Genomic DNA, 16085 nt, shown 5'->3' on the forward strand with positions numbered 1-16085 from the left:
GGTGGAAACCTTTAACCCTGATGGAGCTCTGAAGGTGACCAGGAAGGTTTTAAAGGAGATACCCAGGAATGATCTGGTGCAGAGTCTACAGGACACCATCTCAAGACCAGAAGGTCAGTCATTTGTATTCTCATGAAAATAGTGCAACACAATGCTTGTAATGGAACAGGGTCTCTGTACAGAGACAACTAAACTACATAGTTTATAATACTATCATGAAATACTTAGTTAGGTAGCAAACATTTCCACTTCTGCAACTACAGCAGGAACTCAGTCCCAACATGTGATGTACTCACGGACACACTTGTACTGGTTGAAGTGCTTTTGATCCTGAGGGTTCAAAAGCACTGTGGACACAGAGGAGGTAAATGTTGTTGGCTGTGATCTCCCAGAGCAGGACTATCTGTTGTTTGGATGTGGGTTCTTCGTTCAGCAAACACCATAACAATTCTCTAGATATTGATAACTGAGGCGCAATCTTCAGGCGGGAGGGCCCTTTGTGACTTATTTTGTAGTTTGAATGATAACATTTACAAACTATTTTAGAACCATGAGTAATAATTGAATGAAACAATAACTATACCTATAAATTTAGAATATTTTGTGGAGTTACAGCTGTGTTGATAATGTCCCACAGCGATTACAGCAACTAATCATGTATCCCAGACAAAATGATGTAACCTACAGTACATAACACAGAAACAGGTTTTAAACCTGAAAAATGTAAATAAAACTAATTATCAATCACCGATTACCTTGAAGATTAGAAATCGGTATTAAGTCATATTGATGAAATAAAACATTCTGCAACTTCTCTTACAGGCGATGCTGATGCTGGGGAGACTTCAGAGAACAGAGGAGCTTCCACCTGTCAGAGCAAAGGTAAAGCTGCTCTCTGGTGTGTATGGAAGCCCTGAGAGACAAAAGTGTGGTCAATGTTTTAATAAATACACTCTGTGTACTGGTTGAAGTGTTTTTGATGACACTGTAGATAGTTGAGAGGTGCATGTTTGATGGTGGTGGACACAGAGCAGGTAAACATGTTGGTTGTGATCTACCAGAGAAGCCCTAAGCTTCGTTGTATGGATGCAGTTCATCCGCTCAGATCTGGTTCTTGATTACTGAGGCTCAATGTTCAGGCGGCTCCATGACTTCCTGACAATTTGAAGCATTGTTTGTAAGCAGAGGTTTGAGTAAGCGAGTGATGCCGGCGTTCATTGGAACAGGTTGATTGGAAAACTCTAACTCTCTAACTACGCCTGATTTTTGTAATGCTTCAAATATTGGTTTTATTCCTTGCACTGCTTCTGGTTTAGTTGGGTATTGCTGTTGAAATGGTCTAAAATTACTTTTGGGTGTTATTCTTACTGGTTCTATTCCTTTCATTTTCTCTACCAATAACACCCATATTTCTCCATCTCATTCATGCAAAGTTGAATGAATGTCTTCTCTTCTAATCAGACCAGACAAAAGGCAAGGACGAGTTTTTCATTCATCTGAGGAAGACAGTCCTTCAGCAAAAGACCTTTTGTGTTCTGCTCCTGCAACTGTAGAGAAACAACCTGATAATGTGTTTTTTTTTTATATTTGTGTTCCATACAGACGTGACGGTTCTGGGAGTACCCATCTCATCTCACCAACAACAGCTTCAATCATACTTTCAGGATACGTTCTTGTGTGTACAAGAGGCGTGGCTGGGGAAGAAGGATGAGCAACGTCTGGATGCTATCTACACAGAGCTGTACATCACAGCAGGGGCTGACATACACATCAACACTCAGCATGAGGTCAGGCAGATTGAGGCGATGAGGGTGAAGCCAGCAGATGAAGATAAACCAATTCAACCCAGGGACATGTTCAAACCCCCGTCTGGAGAATACAGACCCATGAGAACGGTACTGACCAATGGAATCGCAGGAATTGGAAAAACATTTCTTGTGCGCAAGTTTGTGTGGGACTGGGCTGAAAAACAAACCAATCATGATGTGCATCTCATCTTCCCCTTCACCTTCCGCCAGCTGAATTTATGGAAAGGAGAAAAGTTGTGTTTGGCAGATCTCATTCATAAATGTATCAGGGAGACCAAAGACATCACGAGACAAGCTCTAAATGAAATCTTCACAACTCTACAGTCATCACCAAACACCAACTACGACAAGAGTGTCTTCAAACTTCTGTTTGTTTTGGATGGACTGGATGAGAGCCGCCTTCGTCTGGACTGCTCTACCAGTGAAAATCCGGCTGATACCTTTGATGTGACCAAGTCGATCCCAGTGGATGTGCTGCTGACGAACCTCATCAGAGGGAACCTGCTTCCCTCTGCTCGCCTCTGGATAACCACGAGACCTGCAGCAGCCAATCAGATCCATCTTGATTTTGTTGGCACGGTGACAGAGGTCAGGGGGTTCACTGACCCACAGAAGGAGGAGTACTTCAGGAAGAGGTTCAGAGATGAGAAGCAGGCCAGCAGGATCATCTCCCACATCAAGACCTCACGAAGCCTCCACATCATGTGCCACATCCCAGTCTTCTGCTGGATCACTGCTACAGTTCTGAAGGGTGTGTTGAAGACCAGAGAGGGAGGAGAGCTGCCCAAGACCCTGACTGAGATGTATGCAGAATTCCTGGTGTTTCAGATCCATCAGACAAAAGAGAAGAAGTATGACCAAAAGAAGTTCAGTCAGTACATTAAGTCATTAGCCAAACTGTCTTTTCACCAGCTTGAAGAGGGCAACCTGATCTTCTATGAGAAAGATCTCAAAGAGAGTGGCATTGACGTCAGCGAAGCCTCAGTGTGCTCAGGAGTGTTCACAGAGATCTTCAAAGAGGAACATGGGAAGAAGAATGAAGACAAGATGTTTAGCTTTGTCCATCTGAGTGTTCAGGAGTTTCTGGCAGCGTTCTACGTAAGAATGAAACTCGTTAACAGAAACAAGAATGTGATGTTGGAGTCAGGGCAAACCTTTGTCGACAATGTGCGAAGGGTTTTCAGAACAACATCTACAACAGAGGTCCACAGGTTTGCTATTGACGAGGCCTTGAAGAGTCCAAACGGACACCTGGACCTATTCCTCCGATTCCTCCTCGGCCTTTCACTGGAGACCAATCAGAATCATTTACAAGGCCTACTGAAGAAGAAAAGTAGCTCACAGACCAATCGGGAAACAGTCCAGTACATCAAGGAGAAGATCAGTGAGAATGTGTCTCCAGAGAAAAGCATCAATCTGTTCCACTGTCTGAATGAACTGAATGATGGTTCTCTAGTGGAGGAGATCCAACAGTTCCTGAGGCCAGGACTTCTCTCCACAGATAAACTGTCTCCTGCTCAGTGGTCAGCTCTGGGCTTCGTCTTACTGACATCAGGAAAAGATCTGGAGGTGTTTGACCTGAAGAAATACTCTGCTTCAGAGGAGGCTTTTCTGAGGCTGCTGCCAGTGATCAAAGCCTCCAACAAAGCCCTGTAAGTACCAGAGACCTACAGGTAATCACTTCATCACACGAGTAGAGTAGTTCTCAACTAATGAACGGCTTCTGTTGAGAGATTTAGTAAACTACTTGATTAGTTGAACAATTGAAAAACATACAAAATAAATAATAAAATAAACAAATGTCACTGTGTTGTTCATTTAAGACTAAAATTGTTGTTAGATTCCAGTAATAGACACAATAACAGGCAAAAAAATCCTCTCGGCACCTGAGACTCTAATCCTCGATTGTTCAATATATAAACTCAGAATTGTAGATTTTACATTGTAGAAGAAAACAACAGTAGTGTCTGTGTTGTCTTCATCACCGACTCTCCTTCAGGCTGAGTGGCTGTAACCTCTCAGTGAGAAGCTGTGAAGCTCTGTCCTCAGTCCTCAGCTCCCAGTCCTCTAGTCTGAGAGAGCTGGACCTGAGTAACAACGACCTGCAGGATTCAGGAGTGAAGCTGCTGTCTGCTGGACTGGAGAGTCCACACTGTCATCTGGAGATTCTCAGGTCAGGATTCATCTTCTGTTTCACTGATAACCATTTACATGCTGCTTGATATACAAGTGAATGTCTATTACAATAGAGACCATCACCTTCCAGCTCATTGTGTAGTTGTTAGACCCTCAGCTCTACTGATTCACTCTCACTGCTTTCATCAGCAGCAGCAGCTGTTTTTATCACACAAGCTGTGATGAACTCACGGTACACAACCTGCTCACAGCAAACAGCAGACAGACACATGTAGAGACTGTAGCTAGTGGAGAAAGTGGAAAGAGACAGACATGTTTCTCAAGAGTTTTGTGGAGACTGAGCTGTTTTTAACCTCAGCAGTCTCTACGACTCTGTGAAGTGTCACATAGAGTTCCTCGGGAAGCTGGTTGCTTCTTAAGATCTTTTGATGAATAGATCCTTTCTTGTGATTAAGTCGACTGTTTTATATAATGTACATCTCCAGACTCTGTAGCTCCAGTTTGTTCTTCTCCAGTGTTCTATCTCTGGTAGGACGCCACAGAAATAGAACACTGTTCGCTTAGACATTTGTAATATTGACCTATTAAGGTGTTAATATTTAATTGTTGTGTATCATTGAAGTATAATGGTGTTTGTCTCCAGGCTGTCAGGCTGTCTGGTCACAGAGGAAGGCTCTTCTTCTCTGGCTTCAGCTCTAAAATCCAACCCCTCCCATCTGAGAGAGCTGGACCTGAGCTACAATCATCCCGGAGTCTTAGGAGTGAAGCTGCTTTCTGCTGGACTGGATGACCCACTCTGGAGACTGGACACTCTCAGGTATGAAGAGTCTGTTGGTTCAGTCTGATTACAGTGAAGACAGTAGCTGATGTTCTGAGAGTCTGTGTTCCCACTGAGACGGACCTCCTCACTTATTCTGTCACAGTTCAGCTTCCCTTCTCTCCTGCCACTCGATCTCTCACTCCCCTCATCAGCTCCATCAGTCTCACTTGTCTCTCTGCTGCACCTTCTCCCTTCAGTATTTAAACCCAGTCTCACACTCACTGCCAGATGGTTCTCCGCATTATGCCAGACTTTCCAGCGTTTACCCTCCGACTGGTTTCCCGTTGCCGACTCTGCCTGTTTGGACTTCTCCGCCTTGCCTCTGCCCCGGTAAACCAACGTAGCCTTCTGTTTCCCTGTGTGTCTTCTGCCTGGAATGAAGCTTTGCTCAACGATCCTCAGTGTCGGTCCTACTGCTTCCTCACCCGTTACACAAGAGGAGGACTCCATCCAGGACCCCTCCTCCGCCCACCTGGAGTTCACTGACCACATGAAAGAGCTGGTCACTGCTGGAACCAGATTCACTCCCCGCCACACTCCCATTTCCCCTGCAAAAATCCCTCCAGCTAGACCTCTGCCACTGGCTCCAAGTCCTCAGCCAGTTTTGATACAATCGGCGAAGTTAAAGCGCTGTGCCCCTCTCCCGCCTCCACGACGGCGCCACCCTCATCCTCTAGCTCCCCTACCTGATAAAGGCATTCATTGATATCTTTTAGGTCCGGACTACAAGGCAAATGACACCACTGATTACCCCCAAGAACAGTCGGGTCCTTTATGAAGTTAGCCTTCTCACTAACTGTCCTGATTTATAGTAAAGGAAAAGTGAGGCTGTGAAGAAACATTAGTAAATCTGCACATTTATCAAATTTACATTCATTCCTCGTCAGCCTGTCCAAATAAATTGTTCAAATAGAGCTTTAAAGACATTAAACTCAGCTTTATTAAATGTCAGGTCTGTGTCCGTCGTTCTGCTTCAGGGTCCTAACCACACCGTTACATTCTGACTCTGCTTCTTCCTCCAGGGTTGAACATGGTGGAGATCAGTGGCTGAAAGCTGGTCTGAGGAAATGTGAGTGTTTACTTTGATTCATGGAATCTCAAATAAAGCCGTCAGCTGTGTTCCATGACAAACTGCTGTTGTTTCCTGTCTCGTTCTCTTAGATTCCTGTGAACTCACAATCGACACAAACACAGTGAACAAACAGCTGGAACTGTCTGACAACAACAGGAAGGTGACACGTGTGATGGAGAAGCAGACATATCCTAATCATCCAGACAGGTTTCAGGTCCTGTCTCAGCTGCTGTGTACAACTGGTCTGACTGGTCGCTGTTACTGGGAGGTCGAGTGGAGCGGAAACGTCAATATAACAGTGAGCTACAGAGGAATCAGGAGGAGAGGAAACGGTAGAGACTGTTGGTTTGGAAGGAACGATCAGTCCTGGAGTCTGTACTGCTCTGATATAGGTTACTCTGTCAATCACAATGACAGAAGAACACAACTCTCCTCCTTCTCCTCCTCCTCCTCTGGTAGAGTAGCAGTGTATGTGGACTGTCCTGCTGGCTTTCTGTCCTTCTACAGAGTCTCCTCTGACACACTGATCCACCTCCACACCTTCAGCACCACATCCACTAAACCTCTGTATCCTGGGTTTGGGTTTGCGTTTATGTCCAGTCCTGATTCCTCAGTGTCTCTGTGTTCTCTGGAGGTTTAAAAGTCTACTCCTCTGTAAACGCTCACACTGCTGACAAACACATTCAGATTCATAAAACATCACTTGAAGATAAGAATCGTTGTGCTTCGTTCCTCTAGAATGAGCTCTATAAATCTACATAGAGTAATCAGCATGTTTCTACAGGAGCTCAGAGAGGACAAACCAAAGAACTGCACCTCTCTTTCTTTTTAATTCAGAGATATTGTGCATATTTTAAAGTACCTTCTTCAATTCTGTATTTGTGTTTCTTGATTTTTTTTAACTTTTATATATGTGGTGGAAATTTATCTTAAGTGCTTTATTCTTAAATATGTAGCATCTTGACCCAGCCTAATCAGCGCCATCCGTGTGAAGCAATAACAGGTGGATGTCGGTATTGTTTTTGTTCTTTTCGTTTTGTTTTCTTTCTTTCCTCTCACTCTTGCCTCTCAGGGCCGCAGCCAAACAACATCCTCCAGACGGCATGAGGCTTGTCTGGAGGGAAGGAGGACACTGCGAGGAGGAGCAGTGGGGGCAGGGGGGAAAGGGCAAACATTTCAATAATAATTGTTGATGTATAAAACTCATGTTGAACTATTTTTCTGGGTCAGACCGCCGAACCATCTGTGGGGACAAGCTCTGCCTATTCAATTGAACTATTCCAAGTTTCTGTTTAATAAATGCTGAAAGACATTTAAGTGTTTCACATCGCATTTGTTTTCTCTAAAGGAAATTGAGGAGGTTAATTCATTTCCATTACAATTGGCGACGAGGATGGGATTGGATGTGTAATTTTGGACTCCGTTGGACTCCGTTGAACAGAAGCGCACTAGTAGATAGTTGATTCCTCCCGGAAGGTGAGAGGCTGTCCTCGGACGGAGTTTGAGATTGCCGCTCCGATCCGAGTTGGGAAAAATAATTCCACCCGTAGAGAGAGTCCTTTGTGATGTGACAGACACTTGGAAAGGCCGCAAATCAGGCTTGCACAAATAGGATGCTGGACAGGCATGTCCTGGTATGCTTGTAGTCTTATAGGTTTGATCTTGGTGTGTTGCACCGGATTGTGATAGCTTGGTGTGTTGCACTGGGTTGTGGTCACTTGGTGTGTTGCACTGGGTTGTGGTCACTTGGTGTGTTGCACTGGGTTGTGGTCACTTGGTGTGTTGCACCGGATCATTCAGGTAATTCCGTAAACAAGTAATCAGAGGGAACCTGGGAAAATCTCGCACAAATAGGGTGCTGGACAGATGTGTCCCGGTGTGCTTGTAGTTTTATAAGTTTGATCTTGTGTGTTGCACCGGATTGTGATAGCTTGGTGTGTTGCACTGGGTTGTGATCACTTGGCGTGTTGCACCAGATCGTTCGGATAATTCCGTAAGCCGTGACTGGAGAGAGGTTGGTTGGCAGGACCGGTGTGCTTGTGGTCTTTTTAGTTCGATCTTGTGTGTCATTTCCTGATTGCACGGGATCGTTCTGAGAACTCGGTAGACAAGTAACTATAGTGTTTTTTTTTTGGTTTGTTGGTTTTTGTTGAAGACATGGGTAGAAATCAGAGCAAAGCGAAGCCTGTAAAGCCTGTTTACAAAGTATTATCTCCAGTGATACAACAATGTATGTGGGAGAAGGATAAACAAACTGTGGACCAGTTGGAAGAATGGGTAAAATTGGGTTTTCCGGAGAAGGGGAGTTTCAGTTTACAACAATTGGAGCAGCTGAGAGCTTGTTTGGATCAGAGAGAGAGAGATGAAGTGGTAGAACATGAGAGGGAGTCTCAGAAAGAAAGAAAAAACTGTACCTCGTTTAAAGTGGACTGGAAGGGGTATGGTATGTGGAGAGAGGAAGCAGAGAGAAAGGAAAGGAAAAGATTGAGGAATGAGTGTGATAAAAAAAATAAAGCGAGGGGAAAGGATGAAGGAACTGAATGCACTGCTAAATTGTATCCTTCTTTGCCCGAGGTAAATGGTTGTGTGGACGCTGATCTGGATTCCCTCCCGCCGTCCTACGCTCCTCGGAAAGAAAAGCCGTCCGACCACCAGCCAGGCAGAAAAGAGGAACTGAACAAGCCCCTCACGCGGAATGCAAAGCAGGAATTGGAAGCAAGTCAGGCCCTACCCGCTGCTGACTTGGCCCTCCCGGATCCCCAAGTCAAGACCAAAGTGTAGATAATGCCCATGGTGGAAGTAGCAGGACTTGAGGTTCCCATGCTGGTTTTCCGCCCGTGGGGAGAAAAAGAGATTGAAGAAGCAATGATTCACGTGACAAGCCCAAAGATAAATCTGGCCCAATTCGAAAAAAGTCTTCTCGCTTTTGTTGGACAATACAGGCCAACCATGACGGAGATAAGCTGAGCAAAATACTCGAACTGGACTATCACAAAATTGCAGGGGTGTTTACAACCGATATTTTGACCCATCGGAGTGTCAACCAGGATCATGACCACAAGGACAATAGGCCGTACAAGTGTGCTGTCGCGCTGCTCCTTGAAGAATGCAGGAAGGTTTTTCCTCCGGTCATGAGCTTGGCGAACATTGCAAAACTGAGGCAGAAACCGGGGGAGGCATGCACCGCCTTCCTGGCAAGACTCACAATAGCCTTTGACCAGCACAGTGGACTAACAAAAGACAGAATGGGAGCTAAGCCTCTGGAGCCGTATGAGGTGCATCTAAAAGAACATTTCCTGTGTAAAATGAACCTGGAAGTGGCAGCAAAGATCAGAGAAAATTGTGTCACATGGATGACTGCAGACCTGAACACCATACTGTCATATGCTGAACATGCTGAAGAGCTGATGCAGAGCAAGGAAGAGGAAAAGATCAAGTCTCGTCAGCGCAGGCTCGAGGACGCCCAGCTGACGCTGTATGGCGGCATGGCATCAGATGGGGAACATCAAGTGTTTCACATCACATTTGTTTTCTCTAAAGGAGATTGAGGAGGTTAATTCATTTCCATTACAATGTACATAAGATTTTTTTCCTATGTTTACGTTACGCACCAACACAACAAAGTAAATTCCTGACCTGTATTTTCATTGATGTGTCTGTTTGTAACGCTCTCCAGGTTTAACCCTTCAGGGTCTTAGGCCTTTTTCTCGATTTGACATCATTTCTTAAATTCACCTTTTATAGACACTTGCAAATGAGATACATCCCCATGTGTTACATCAGAATTTGCAGAACAATCTCAGCTCTCTATATAATGAGGCACAATTGTCCTCAGGCACAGGTGTAAAGTGATAATATGGACCGAAAGCTAAATACTGTAAGCTTGATTTTTTTTAAATCTTCATATCTCTTGTGAAAACATAACTTTACTCATGTGGACAAACTGTTTTGGTGATGGAAATTGGTTTACCAAAAGTCTTAGGTTCACAAAAGCAGTGGAATGTATGAATAACAAGGTAGATACATGTGAATAAATGTCTAATACCAAATTCTGTATTATGTTTCTTTGAGTAGAAGTGTTGTCTGTCACTACTTTCGTCAAAATGAGAGGGACTGAGATAAAATGGGATGAGGAATGACTTCATACTACAGACCAAGCTTCATGGGGGGTGCAAATGAAACATTAATATTACAACGGTTTTTGTTTTCAAACTAGTTATTTACTATATATTTGAGTCAAAATATGTACTATAAAAACAAACTATTTACTATGTTAACACAATGTGCATGTTTCAGTTTCTTTTTTTCAAGAACAGTTTTCAGAACAAGAACAACATACGTACTCTGTATATATATGTATGCACTATGTACTCTGTATGTATGTTTGCAGAGCTGCCAACTTTTCAAAAAACCTTGGAGTGAGATTGTGTCGGGGGTGACCACATTTTTGCCGCGCACGCAGCCACACACGTTGGTGGCTCAAATATCAGGAAATTTGAATTAATTTGGCGTTGTACCCATGTTGTACCCATGTTGTACCCTGCATCCTGGTGGCTTGTGGGGCCTAAAGTCATTGATAGGGGCGGCCTACTGGAGATGGACAACATTGGTTACATTCTGTGAAGCAAAGACATAGCTGATGGTCCACCCCCAGGACAATTTGGTTTAAGTAGATGTTATTTCATACATTCTAGTGGATTTTTGGGTGGTATGCTAAATATGTAGCCTGGTACCAGCCTAACTTAGCCCCGCCCACAACATTTGAGGTCTGGAAGTTCGGTCTGGCACTGCTCCGTTGGGGAGAAATGATCCAAAATCAAAAATTGTTCGGACCAATCAAATTGTCAGGGCGGGCTTTATAAGATGATGGACAGATGGCAGTAACGTAATCAACCACGTCACCAAAGAGCGCTTAGGTTGAATTAGGTTTCAACAAACATGGCTGCCGCTGGAGAGCTGAGATGTGTAGATAGAGACATGTCATTAAAACTTCTTAGCATTCCTGTAACATTTGAAGAAAAACGCCTATCCAGGTATACACAAAGTAAACTGCAAGCTGTACTTGAACTATGTGGAGTAAATGCATGGTCTTGGTCTCTTTAGAAAGGTAATACTCTGAAGCTTTTTTCCCTCAATAGTCAGAATCACTTTAAGTGCTGCTGACACTGAGTTATATAAGTTTGAACACACTAAAGTATAAGGTTTTTATTTCCGTCTGAACATTTCTTTGTAAATAGATGCCTGTAGATAACTATAAATGGGACTTATGAACTGGAAAACACAATGGGACCATAGCATGAAGCCTTTTCCAGTCTAAGTAAAAAGCAGATAACAATATCACAGAAAATAAATATTTTACACATGTTTTTCTCGTGAAATGTCTAGGCGTTTTTCCTTTTTGAGACTGAACATATTCATGATATATATATACTATATACATATTAAAAAGGATTATAGTCTACTATATAGGTACTATTTATATTTACTACCAGTATTGCTGACACAGAGAACATAAAGTATAAATGCATTTTCATGCTAATTCAATGACAAACTGAGGCTCTATCAGCAGCTGTCTCTTCTCATCAAACTGGTGGGATTACGCCCAATGAACGCAGGTCCAGAGGTTCGTCTCTGCAGACCACCTCCTTCTTTATATCCTAATCGGCCACAGCGGAAATCGATTTAACATTAGATTCAGGGAACAAAAGAATGTTGTAAGGTTTAGGAATACATCATAGTTGGGCTATGAACAGTACATGAACTAAGTAAAATATGTAAACAGGTCACTAAAAGGTGGTGGATAGTTGGTGGATATTTATGGATGTAATCACGGGTTTTGGACTAAATCTTTTATGGGATTTTTTTTATTGGACCTTTACGACATAACAACGCTGTTGGGGCAAATAGGATGTCTATGCAGCGAATAGGTTTACAGATGCGATCCTTAACGGCATCTATCGTCGGGGAGTTTGAAAAGGAACTGGTTGTGTGGCGTGAGTGCGTGTGAAAACATGCAAAAGCGTGTGTCACACGGCGAAACCGTGAGAGTTGGTAGCTCTGTGTATGTACTGTGTACTCTTGACCAGCGCATGGTCGTGTGCAGTGTTGGGGTAACGAGTTACAAAGTAACGGATTACAGTAACCTAATTACTTTTATAGGTAACGAAGTAAAGTAACGCATTACACTCAAAATATTGGTAACTACACTACTTTACTAGACCTCAGTAACGCGCGTTCCTACGTTACTCAAGAAGTGTGTAGAAAAGTTTTCTTTTAGTGGCGCGCGAGTCACACGACACTTCCTGATGAACAGTCTGTCACAGGTACGTCCCAAGTCTCTACATTGCATCCCCGTTTCCCTCAACCAAGCGCGGAGAGAAGACGCGAGGAAATATGTTTTAATAGACATGAGACGTCCTTTCCTCTGAAGCGTCACTGAAGCGACGTAGGTTTCTGATGACTGCGACCGACTGACAGCGGATCACATCTGATCACATCTGATCACATCTGATCAGCTGTTAGTCGCTTTAACAGCTGACGGAGTTTTGTCCGGAGAGTTTTTAGCGAACATTCCAATAAAAATGCACTTAAAATAGTTGATTTAATGGTGTTAAACTACTACTCACATTAATAAAGACACAGTTATCATGAGTGTCAGAGTGGAGATGTTTTCTCTGTCGTCTGCTACCGTTTAATAATCTGCATTGAGTATTTATATACTGTGATGTGTCCTGCTTATACGCGCAGGATCCATTTCTACTGGCGGAATGAGTCTGATTGTGACATCATTGTAAAATAACCCTTAATATAAATATAGTTTCTCTTCATTACGTGTTGTAAAAAGCGTTTCCTCTCTCCAGCTCTCTGATTTTAATGACATACATAATACGTTATTGAGGGAAACAACATATTCAATCTTAGAAGACAGTAGTTTGTGGTCCTTTTGTGGTTCAGACCTACAATGAACATATTTTAACCAGATGGTGAATAATTTAACAGATTTAATATATAACTTGAGTTTAATCTGTGATCCAATCACCAAAAGTACAATTTATTTTTCTATCTTTCTTAAACCACTACAATGATTCCTATAACAAGCTGGTTTTGTTCTTAAACATTTGGTTTAGTGGGGTCTCATGTTTCCAAAAGCCTGTTTTCAATGTGTTGTGCTGTTTGACCTGAATGTCCCCACCATACACAGCCTCTTGGATCCTGTTGTTTGTGGATTTTAAAGTGAGGCATATTTCTTTGGTCAGACAGTGTGAACAGGGTTAATGTTCCTTCAAGTTAATGGCTGAGTTTTATATGCCATTTTGTTTTACATGTTTACAATACACTATGTGGAAAGGCTAAGAGATGCCCTTTATTGGCCATTGAAAATAACGTGATGAAAGGGCCATGATGTTTGGCCATGTATCTTTACGGTTAATTTGTACATTTGCTTAAAAAAATGGAAAGTAAAGTAACTAGTAGTGTAGTTACTTTTCAAATGCAGTAACTAGTAAAGTAATCTAGTTACAATGTTTTAGAAGTAACTAGTAACTTGTAACTAGTTACTTTTTCTGAGTAACTACCCCAACACTGGTCGTGTGTCGCATCACGCAGGGTAAAACTGAACAGCTGAGTGGAGCAGAGCTGCCGTCTCTCAGTGAACACTGGTTTTTAGCTGTTTATTAGCTGGGCAGTGTGCTGTGTATCTAAGTGAAAGCCAGTATATTTTTACAGCAGAGGTTGGTGGGGAGGTCCTTAGGGATTTCTTAGGGAGTGTTCATTGGGTAGTTTCACACAAAATGTCAACGGACACCTGAATTGACAAATCACGGTGAAAGGCGGAGCTTGTCACAGACTCCAGAGAATGTGAGCTCCTGTGAGAGTCACGTAGGAGCTCACAGAGGAGGGGTGCGGAATCTACAGACTCTGGCACATCTAACAACACCTGAATCTTATTTCTGTGCCGTTTTTTCGCAGAGCTATTAATATTTAAAAAACAAAAACATTATCAAGCACTTCAAGACCCAGAAGGGTTAATAAACTGTATGCAGGAATCAGATGGACCATGACGTGGTCAGAGTGACCCAGTGCAGTCGACCAGTCGATCGCAAAAGCAGTGCGGGTAGATCGCATGCCATTCAAAAAGAATGAATGGCCAAGTGCAGGGAGGACGATGTTTTCCCCAACTTCCTTAATAATCACTGCATTATACAGGGTGGCTGTAGCTCATGGGGATGCGTGGTCGTCCTGCAACCACAAGATAGCTGGCTCGATCCCCAGTCTCCCCATAGTTCACATGTTGAAGTCTCCCTGGGAAAAACACTGCTCCCTGGGTGCTTATAGTAATGATACTAAGGATTGGTCAAAAATGCAGAGAGTACATTTCCCCACAGTGGGACTAATAAGTGATTATTCCTAATACAAGCATTATGCGCTGACATGCTAAACATTAAATAGATCATGGATGTGGGAACGAAGATCGCCTGTTCTATTCGAGCGAGAGCTCATCAAAGACATGCGCATCTGGAGAAGGCTGACATCGACCACTCTGACTTCTTGCTACACACTGATGTGAGATGGCTTCTAGGGGGAAATTCCTGCAGAGATTTCGAGAGCTCTCTCCGGAGATAATGGAGTTTCTCCATGTTGTTAAACACGCAGAATACACCCAACTCAATGACGATCAGTGGCTGCTAGACTTGGCATTTCTAACCGATCAGACCAACATGTTGAATGAACTTTATTTAGAGCTACAAGGAAAAGACAAAACCGTGGTTGATATGATCAGCTCAGTTAATGCGTTCAAATGAAAAATGCAACATCTGTCCTCAAAGCTGCAGCGCCATGATTTGGGGAACTTCCAAAACCTGGCGTCAGAGCTGGAGACGCAACAGAAGGCGTGTACGCAACTTGACAGAGCAGCTTGACAAGTGTCTGTCAGGGTTTGACAAACGCTTTCAAGACTTTGCTTTACTGGAGCCAGTCGCTACATTCATGTGCTACCCATTTCGGGAAGACATTGAGGTTGATTCACTCGCATCAAAAATGTCAACGCTGTTTCACCTGAACTCGTCTGGAGTGGAGGATGTTGACACTACAGGCTGACATTCAGCTGAAGTCCAGAGCTCATGGACAGTTTTGGAACTTACTCACAGAGGAAAAGTGCCCAAACATGAGGAAAGGTGCTACCTTCTTGACTGCATTATTTGGCTCTACTTATTTATGTGAGTAAGCCTTTTCCCACATGAAAAATATTAAGTCCAAACACCGTTCCACCATGACTGATGACCATGTGGAAGTCTGCCTGAGGCTGGCTACCAGCAGCTGCTGTCCGAACTATGCAACCCTGCTGATGTCAATCAGTGGAAGTCATCAGAGTAAAATGTAATCACCAAAACTGTACAAAATTGTGTATTGAGCAGCGCACCGTGTATTGGGTGGGTCGGTCTGACAGTAACTCCCGGGACACTTTTTTCCCCCAGTCCACCCTTGATGTGGACTATATGTCACTGAAGGCCTAGGTAGAAAATGCATTGCCTCCCAATGGAGCCGGGGAATTAGATGTAGAGAGACATAAAAAATAATCTGTTTCAACACAAAGCGAGATGTTAAACAAACAAAAAAGGAATTTGTCGTCTCCGTAGAAACTTTTATTGTCAGTGGAGATTGTAGCAAAGAACCTGAGACACGCCTGGTGGAAGGAGCTTATAATGAAGTAATATATTATGTATTATATTACACATGATGTATTAATAACAAGATGTGGAGGAATGATGGAGGCTCTCTCTCTTACATCCTTCACCTTTTACATGTCTCCTTTCACTGACCTGCTTCCTTTACTTTCTTTCTTTTTCTTATCAAATATTCTTTGCTGGCCATTGATATATTTTCCTCATTTGCACTCCTTCCTGTGTGTTGTTACTCCTCTTCATCTCTATACATCACCCTTTTTTTCACCCCTCATATATATATATATATATATATATATATATATATATATATATATATATATATATATAGAGAGAGAGAGAGAGAGAGAGAGAGAGAGAGAGAGAGAGAGAGAGGCAATGGAAATGCTCCCTATCTGGGATCTTGCCCCTCACTCTTTTGTGTCCGTGACTGAAGCTTTGTGTTGGTTACATTTCCTCCATCTTGTTCTAGAGGTTTGAGTCCTCTGGGCCTCCGTAGCCTGGTAGAAACCTGTCAGCTGACTTCCTGTAGTTTCTCTGGTTGATGTGGACTTGTTCAGCAGGAAGAG

The 16085-nt window shown here is 43.1% G+C and overlaps 1 protein-coding gene across 1 annotated transcript in view; it reads left to right on the forward strand.

Moving 5' to 3' along the window:
* Positions 1–1758: 1758 nt before the first annotated feature.
* The window catches only part of LOC306738059 (uncharacterized protein), a gene marked incomplete at its 3' end in the record, with an annotated part of 49519 nt that continues 35192 nt past the window's right edge, over positions 1759–16085 (forward strand). The window contains exons 1-3 of the mRNA XM_079219888.1: positions 1759–3460; positions 3808–3981; positions 4588–4761. Of these exons, the coding sequence (XP_079076014.1) occupies positions 1806–3460; positions 3808–3981; positions 4588–4761 (2003 nt within the window). The 5' untranslated portion in view covers positions 1759–1805. The remainder of the gene's footprint in view (positions 3461–3807; positions 3982–4587; positions 4762–16085) is intronic.

This window comes from Taurulus bubalis (genome assembly GCF_910589615.1).
Source record: "Taurulus bubalis genome assembly, chromosome: 6".
Lineage (NCBI taxonomy): Eukaryota > Metazoa > Chordata > Actinopteri > Perciformes > Cottidae > Taurulus > Taurulus bubalis.